Consider the following 8,805-nt stretch of genomic DNA (forward strand, 5'->3'; position numbering starts at 1 on the left):
AGTAGATGACCCTATTGATATTTAGGTCACATGGTCAAAGTTCAAGGGTCAAACTGGACATAGGAATGTACTGTCCGTTCAATATCTTGAGAATCCTTTGCTTGACAGACATAAAACCTAGTGCACTGGTATATCCCAAGGAGTAAATGACCCATATTGATTCTGAGATCATGTGAACAAGGGTCAATCCACTCTGGATGAATGCTTGTGATTATAAGATGTATCATGACATGGAAACAAGGTCAAGGAGACTAGTAAACAAGAGTTTTCAGTAGACAATATAGCTCACCAACAAGTATGACTACTTAATCTATCCCTTTTAGTTCAAAAGGTTAAAGTTTCTAATAAATATGAGCCCAAGGTCGCTCGGTCAAAAGTTTTGATACCATATCAAAGGCCTGGTCATGAAGCATCAAAATATAAAATATCAAATTCCTATCCCCCTTGGTTCAAGGGATAAAGCCAAGGTTAAAGTTTTTGAAAAGAAGGTCAGAGTTCGAGGCAAAGGTCATTTGGTCAAAAATCTTGGTACCAAGACAAAGGTCTCTTCATGAGGCATCTATATTTAAGATATCAAAACCCTATCCCTATTGGTTCAAAAGATATAGCCCAGGTTAAAGATTTTGAAAGTAGATCCACAGCAAATGTCACTAGGTTAAAAAGTCTTGGTAACAAAAGAAAAGTCTTTTCATGAGGCATCTTTATGTGAAATATAAATCCTTATCCCCTTTGGTTCAAAAGATAAAGCCACGGTAAAAGTTTTTGGAAAGTGGGTCACAGGTCAAGGCCACTAGGTCAAACATCTTGGTACCTAAATAAAGGTGTCTTCAAGGGATATCTATATGTAAAAATATCTAAACCCTATCTCCCCTTTGGTTCAAAAGATATAGCCCAGGTTAAAAAAAGTTACCTTAAAAAGTTATGCCAACACCGGGGTAATGACAACAGCTCTTCGGACAGTAGAGCAAAAAAAAGAGGGAAAGTTCTTGTCTATGTTGTAAAATTATAATGAAGGGGAATATAAGGCTCATACTTGGTGCACATAATTTCTATGGCCAGGTGATGTATAGTGACCTTGCCATTAGACTAAGGTGAAGGTCACAAGTAAACAATGTTAAAAATTCTTCTTCAAACCACAAGACAGCCAAGCATCAAGTGGCAAGAAATGAAATATATAGCATATCGTTATCTTCATCTGTTATAGTCAAAACGTTTTATGTCACAATGCAATGGGCAGATATCAACTCAGCACAGATTGAAAAGATCTATCGCCACACGGACAGGTACATTTTTCCCAAGTCAAATTCATTGTAACGTCAGATGTTTTGACTGTAACATGATAATCATGTATGCTGTATATTTCATTTCTTGCCACTTAATGTTCGGCAGTCTTAACTAAGTAAAGGAGTCATTAGAGACTCATATTAGTACAAATATTGTTTATGGCAAGGTGGTATGCAGTGACCTTAAACAAAAGTCATTTGGTCAAATCAAGGTCACCAGTAAAAAGATATCAAAAATTCTCTGTTTACCCATAGCTTTGTCAAGGAAAGACACCAGAGGCTCACAGTTAGCACACAGAATGCTTAAGGCATGTGTAGTAACCTAGCTTAGCAGTCAAAATGCTTGTGGGCCATAAATTTGTGATGTATAGACAGTAGGATCATACTTGGTACAAGGAATGCTTATGACAAGATTGTGGGTTTTGACCTATGGGTAAACAAAGATCATTTTGCAAAGGTAAGGGCATCCAGTAAAAAGAATTAAGAATACTTGTCCTGCCCATAATGCAATGCAGAAACATTAGAGGTTCATACTTGAAAGAGAGTGGGTGCTTTTGATTTAAATCAAGGTCATTTGGCAGAGGTCACATTTAGTCACTATGGTTTGTGTTCGCCTTCAGATGAGCAATTCTAGGCCCTTGGATCTCTTGTTTACAATTTTCAAGGAAAGTTTACATCTCAACTTTCGTGAGGTCATACTTTCTTCAATATGAAATAACAAAATTTGAAGGGATTAGAGAAGTGATTAGATTTCCTCGCCAGAAATGGTCGTTATCTAGTCATTAATCATAAAGAATTTTTATCTGTTTGCAGAATGACAACAAAATTGTAAATCCTCATTTTCCTGGAATTTTTATACAATACAGCTAAATAACATGAGCATCAGTCAGTTACATGGACACATATTAAGTAAAGTCATTATACAACTGTTTGGATCGATGTACATATCTTTGTCCCCTTAATAAAGGTGATGAATTTCTTATCTTTGTGTATATGAATTAAACATACACTGTTTCAGGAATCCAGTACAGCCTGGTGGGAGGAGAGAGTAACTCTACAGGACGAGTGGAGCTGAGCTACGATGGCGTTGTGGGTACCGTCTGTGCATGGTCCTGGAAGACGGCCGATGCTAAAGTGCTCTGTAGACAGCTCAGTTATGCTGATGGAATTGTCAGCTATAACCACAATTCAAAACTGGTTCCTACCAAGAGATGGGTGACAGGGTATTTCTGTCAGGGTGATGAAAAGACCCTTATGACATGTCTGAACACTGGGTTTAATTCCACCTTTTTGGATGACCTGTGCTTGTACAATGAACCTGGAGCATATGCATCTTGTTATAATGATGTTATAGGTATATATTTTTAATGCGCTTGAGATGGAATTACTTTGTACAGAAATTTAACACACAACTGTTTAACTAGATGAAGTGGAGATTTCATATTTGGCATGCACACTTCACTAATGAGAAATATATATAGAATGATGTCAAGGTCATATTAGAGGTGAAATGTCAAATATGATTCTGCCACTAGTAAGCAATCATGACACATTGTTTTATAATTACGATGATATTTTTACCACACCAAAAAAAAAAAAATAAGTATTGTGAATGAATGATGTAATTTGATATTTTGACAGAGTATAATTTTGATCATGTTATTTTTTTTAAGAACCAAAGAATATCCGTTTGGTGGATGGACCTAACAAGTATACAGGTCGTCTTGAAGTGTACATTCAGGGACCAAACCAGTGGGGAACAATCTGTGATGACTTCTGGGATGAGACAGCAGCCAAGGTTGTATGCCGACAGCTGGGATTTTCAGGAGGGAAGCCCGTGAAAGAGGCCTTCTATGGCACAGGAAGTGGTCCTATCTGGTTTGATAATGTGAAATGTTTTGGTAACGAGAGCCATGTATGGGAATGTGGCAATCGAGGCATTGGAACTCATAATTGCAACCACACTGAGGATGTTGGTGTTAAATGTGATGGTAAGAATGAATCTTAAGATTTAACGAGGTGTACATAAATCATAAAAACTATTCAAGTTTAGTTTTAGATATATAGGCATTTAATGGGTTTTTTTAAAATGTCATATTCTTGTTATTGTAGGTATTATAATACCAACAACATTAACCACAACGACTACCACAACAACAACGACTACACCTGCTCCTAAAACAACTACAACATCAACAACATCAAAGAGAACAACAACAACACCAAGTACAACTACTACAACACTAAGTACAACAACACGAAAATCAACGACAACAACAACACCGAAAACCACCACCAGGATTATAACTCCCAAGAGTACCACACACAAGCCAACAACATCAACCCTGAAACAAACAACAACAGTGACAACATCAACACCGCAAGCAACTACAGAGGGACGACCAAACACAAATGCCACATTGGTACCTCCCAAACAACAACAGGAGAGTTCCACTAAATTAGGCGTCATCATCGCCGTCCCTGTTGTGATTTTCTTTGTAATACTGGCAGTTATCATTCTTGTGTTTGTGTTCAAAGTCCGCAGATTCCATAAAAGAGACACCATTCCTCATGAGCGTTTTCATGATGATATCATTGAACATAATAGCGATGGCAGCATTGCCGTTAGTAACCAGTTGTATGACATGACAATGCAGCCTACTGGCACCGCCAATGGCAGTGCTGGCGACAATCTGCAGCTTGCCAAAAATGGCAGTGCATACTATTCCAAGCCATTGACCAATGGTAAAAATGACACTAAACATTCCTTTGCGAATCCTCTGTATGGGCAACAAAGTGCAGGCACTGTGACTGACAAAAATGAAGCTTTACCAGAACAGGATGAAATTCGTTTCCCTATAGATGATTCAGTGTCCAAAGCTTGATTATGAAGCTTTAAGAGTAGGTTACAATATGCACTTAAATTGTGAAATGTTTGTGGACTGCATTTGCTGAAGAATTTCTGAATATGAGGGGACTTTCTGCCTATTACTTGCCAGTCTCTTTTTTATAGATTACCAGTCTGATACACAAACCAAAAAAATATTGAAAATATTCATGAATACTACAGTATATCGAGTAATTTTGGCAGTGGGAATATTTAGCAGATTTTTTTTACAAAAAGGTATTTTGAAATCTTAGCGATTCATCTTTTTACTGCACAATTTCATTTAAGAAGTGTATCATTGATATGAATAAACAAATTTAAGGTTTCATTTTTGTTGAATTTTTCTCATCTGCCAAATTAGGCCAACACTTCCAATTCCCCCCAAAATTACACCATATATTATGGTATTTAAATATGTAAAAGAAAAAATAATTTGTAATGTTCAGGACTAAGTTTAAATGACAGTTCACATTTTGTCTTTGGGTATAGAACTATAGGCCTATGGGTAAGCAATGAATACCAGTATCAGTAAGATGCGATAGCTAGACTTAGAATTTCGCACACCATTGAGTGCCTGATATGTTTGATCTAATTTTTGATTCCTGAAATGCAAACATATCCTTCATTGTACATCATGTATAAGAGTACAAATTATAACCTCTCTGTAATGAACTTTTCTATATATTGTTTAATAAACTGGATTGATGAATGTTTATTCTATGCATTGTCCATTTATCTTTTTTTATTATTTTGATAAGATTACAATTTTCGTCAGTTGTGTTGCTGTCAGAGTTAAAAACTTTAACTTGTTACCACTCCTTTTTTCTCTGTCTTATTTCAATGCTCCCCTTTTTATATTTTGTAAGCATCCCAATTATGAATTAATTTTTATTATGGTACTCAAATAATTTTATTATTAATGTACCACAAATAAAATTTTAAGACACCTAAAGGGGTCTTGGGGGACATTTTGTAGGGAAAATGCCATTTTAAATGTAAAACATGTACGTTTTTAATATATGTGTGCATTATTAGTACAGTATTGTAATGATAAAATGTGAGTCACATTGAAGAAAAAGCCAGAACCTGAAATTAAATATTTTTATTTTCAAAATACCTTCAAATCCTCTTAGTTCAATATCAGACTCGGTGAATTTTAAAAAGATTATCTCCTGTTGTCGACTTGATGCACTAAGGTGTGTTCAGACACACACACACACACACACACACACACACCCCATTTTTTACACACACTGAATGATCTAGTCATGCAGCACTATACAGGAAGGACAGTACAAAATGTATGAAGTCATTTCTAAATACAGTATAGTGCACAAAAATATTTTTAATAGCCTTTTATAATGAATCATAAAATTTTGATGTAATGCTTTAAGGCTTGTGTTAAAATACAGCCAAATCATTCAGAATTTGGCAGTTTTAAATGTGCATTGAAAACATAGGGGGGGGAGCAACCATTTCCTGGAAATTCTAATAAGTTTAACAGAATGTTTAAGTATGCATAATGATATACCAGTTACATGTATACATAAAAGGAATTTTTTATTTCAACGATTGATTTTTCTTACCGGTATATATTCTGTTTGGCACATTCAATTCATTGCATTGTGGAGAAGTATGAAACAGAGAAAACCTATTTTCCTATACATTTTAAAATGTGTCTATGAAAATCATTGTTTTTAGTTTACAAATCAATTACATGTCCTGTGTTGGTAGAATGCGAAGTTTTTGTGATATTGTTATGACAATGTGATGGAAAAAATGGTTGTGTTACATTCAACTTAAAATAAAATATTATATAATGTCCGTCTTGTTATAGTTCATGTCCGTCTCGTTATAGTTCATGTCCGTCTTGTTATAGTTCATGTCCGTCTTGTTATAGTTCATGTCCGTATGTATAAAAGGGGACCAACACACTGAGAGCATAGAAAAGAAGTTTGAATTATTACTTAAGGACCACGAGACTATACACCTACTGACTAGACCAGTATTTTCATGACTGGGTATCACCTAGATTATTCTGTCGATATAAATTCCTAGAAGCTCTTGCTGTTACTACATTGTAGTAAATCTGAAAAAATGTATGTTTTTACAAACTTGGAAATTGTACGAGTAGAGGAAATTTTGATTTACCAGTGCCATTAGCGAATAAATCGAAAGGAAATTAAGGCATACATGGTATTAGAAATAAAGAAATACATGGTATTATCAATAACAATAGTATCAGATTATCAAAAATTTAAGTTAATGCGATTTTATTGTATCAAAATTTTTATTTTTGATATTGATAAGTAAGCAATAAATAGTAAAACGTGAAAAAAAAACCTGTTTTAATTATTCATGGGAACACCTGCTTCTCTCTTTCACACGATTGTAGTGACCTTGTTTTTTCTTACCTTGTCATCAACAGTTACCGAGAATATTGCGCTATTAAGATTGCTTAAGAAGTCCCCATACATGTACATGTACACACTTAAGAGACGCCTCTGTTTGAACAAGAGGTGACGCGACACAGCACTAACAAACAGATGGGTGTGTAAAGCTGGTTGTCGTCGTCTGTTAGAAAGCAGAACATTCCGTTAATAATGTCTAATAATTAATGCTTCAGTATGACATTCCAACACAGGTGTAACAGGAAGGGAGTAAATGCAACGGACCAGACCGGGGTTCGAACCCAGGCCCCCTGAATCTCTAGTCAGGTGCTCTACCAACTGAGCTAACTGACACCCGGCTGACCGCTACACAGGGAATTCTACAGCGAATTTCACTTGGTGGGGTGTTGCCTTCCTTTCATTCGCAGAAATCTTATTACTCTCGTTTGGTTTCAATATACAGTCCAAGGTTTAAAAAATATAGTAAACTTATAAATTACTTTTGGCATATATACATGTATTCAAAGTTTTTCACTGAAGTGCAATAAAAAAAGAGAGATTATCTTCATCGGCAAATTGTCGGATTCACTATGTTTCGTATCAATGTTTAAAACTATCTCAAAACTTCATGATATTTATATTTGTACGTACGAGTCAGTATGCGGAGATTAGACGATCAAATCGTTTTGGGCGAGTTTGAACAATGTACATGTATAAAATAAAGTGTTTAACTCTTTATTGGGGTTTTCCATCCCGCTCATCAAATCACATGACAGGAAATTATCAAGATTCTAGTACACCAAACTTATAAAAACTTGTTTGTTCCTACGTTTATTCCTGAATGGGACTCATATTTCCTCTCAAAACCAGGACACGAGAACCATTATCTCAATTTATAGATTAGCCCTCCTTATGATCGTAGCGAGGTGTGCAAATATTACACAACTGCAACCTCGATAAAGATTTACACCGCTGCAATGTCATTGACAACCTTTTTTTTTTTTTTACCTGTAGTACAGCAGGGGATGACTTCTTGCAATATAGATACTATATATGATTTATTTTAAAGAAATGACAACCTTCACGATATGAATAGTCATTTTCTAATTCGAGATGTTTCTCTCAGTATTGAGGAATCGTTAGTTAGTAAACAATGATGCGAGTTGACTTGGCATTCTGCCACACTCTTAATATTTTTGCTTCATCATCATTTTACTATTCCCACTCCCACCCCATAGAAGTGGATCTAATATATTGGAAGTCTTGGTCCTTCTGTGAATACTTTTCCCCATGTATGTGAAAACCTAAGAGCATACATGTATATGAATATATTTTTTTTTAAATATCCCGTACTCGATATTTTTCCGTAGACGGATGTGAAAAAAGGTTCAATGGACATCTGGGCATGTGCTTCAGAGCGCCAAATTAACAAACTGAAATAAATGAACATATCTTTAATTATTTGAAGATACATTCATTATCAATTAGTTTGCACAATAATTGAATTGATGCGCGCATCAGATCAATTATTGCGTATAACAATCCAATTGAAGAGAGCATCAATTTAATTTTTGCGCGCATCAATTAATTGATCATAGCAATAATTGATTTGATGCGCGCACTAATTCAATTATAGAGAGCAATAATTAATTTGATGCGCGCAATAATTCAATTATTGCTCTCGTTAATTCAATTAATGCGCGCATCAACGTGTCGGATATTGCTGCTCACAAAATTGCATTCGGAGCTCGGTATAAATTATGTGATCTCTTTAATTCAATTGGACATATCTTTAATTATTTACAATGCTTTTGTATAAGGAATTAATGCATGTATCAATCAAATCAATTCTTTTAAAGAGAGCAACAATTCGATTAGAGAGATCATTAATTCAATTGTGGACATGCTGAAGATATCTATACTTATATAGTTGCTCTCTCTATAAGAATTCTTTAAGTGCGCATCAATTGAATTAATGATATCATCAATTTAATTGGAGATCAATAATTCAATTGTTGCACGCATCAATTGAAAAGATGCGCGCTACAATTTAATGGAAGAGAGCAATAATTCAAAGATTGCGAGCATTAATTGAATTATTGCTCTCTTCAATTGAATTGTAGCGCGCACCAATTCAATAAATGATACCTTCAAGTCATTTGAAGAGAGCAACAGTTCAATTAGAGAGCGCTTCAGTTCAGCAGAATAATTAATGTTATCGCCAATTCAATTAATGAGCGCAATA

The 8,805-nt window shown here is 35.1% G+C and overlaps 1 protein-coding gene across 1 annotated transcript in view; it reads left to right on the forward strand.

Annotated features, from left to right (window-relative positions):
* The window catches only part of LOC125648820 (deleted in malignant brain tumors 1 protein-like), a 77,978-nt gene extending 71,984 nt beyond the window's left edge, over positions 1–5,994 (forward strand). Inside the window, exons 33-35 of the mRNA XM_056166803.1 lie at positions 2,302–2,637; positions 2,957–3,274; positions 3,396–5,994. Of these exons, the coding sequence (XP_056022778.1) occupies positions 2,302–2,637; positions 2,957–3,274; positions 3,396–4,168 (1,427 nt within the window). The 3' untranslated portion in view covers positions 4,169–5,994. The remainder of the gene's footprint in view (positions 1–2,301; positions 2,638–2,956; positions 3,275–3,395) is intronic.
* The last annotated feature ends 2,811 nt before the right edge of the window (positions 5,995–8,805 follow it).

The sequence above is a fragment of the Ostrea edulis genome, chromosome 5 (assembly GCF_947568905.1).
Source record: "Ostrea edulis chromosome 5, xbOstEdul1.1, whole genome shotgun sequence".
In the NCBI taxonomy this organism is placed as follows: Eukaryota; Metazoa; Mollusca; class Bivalvia; order Ostreida; family Ostreidae; genus Ostrea; species Ostrea edulis.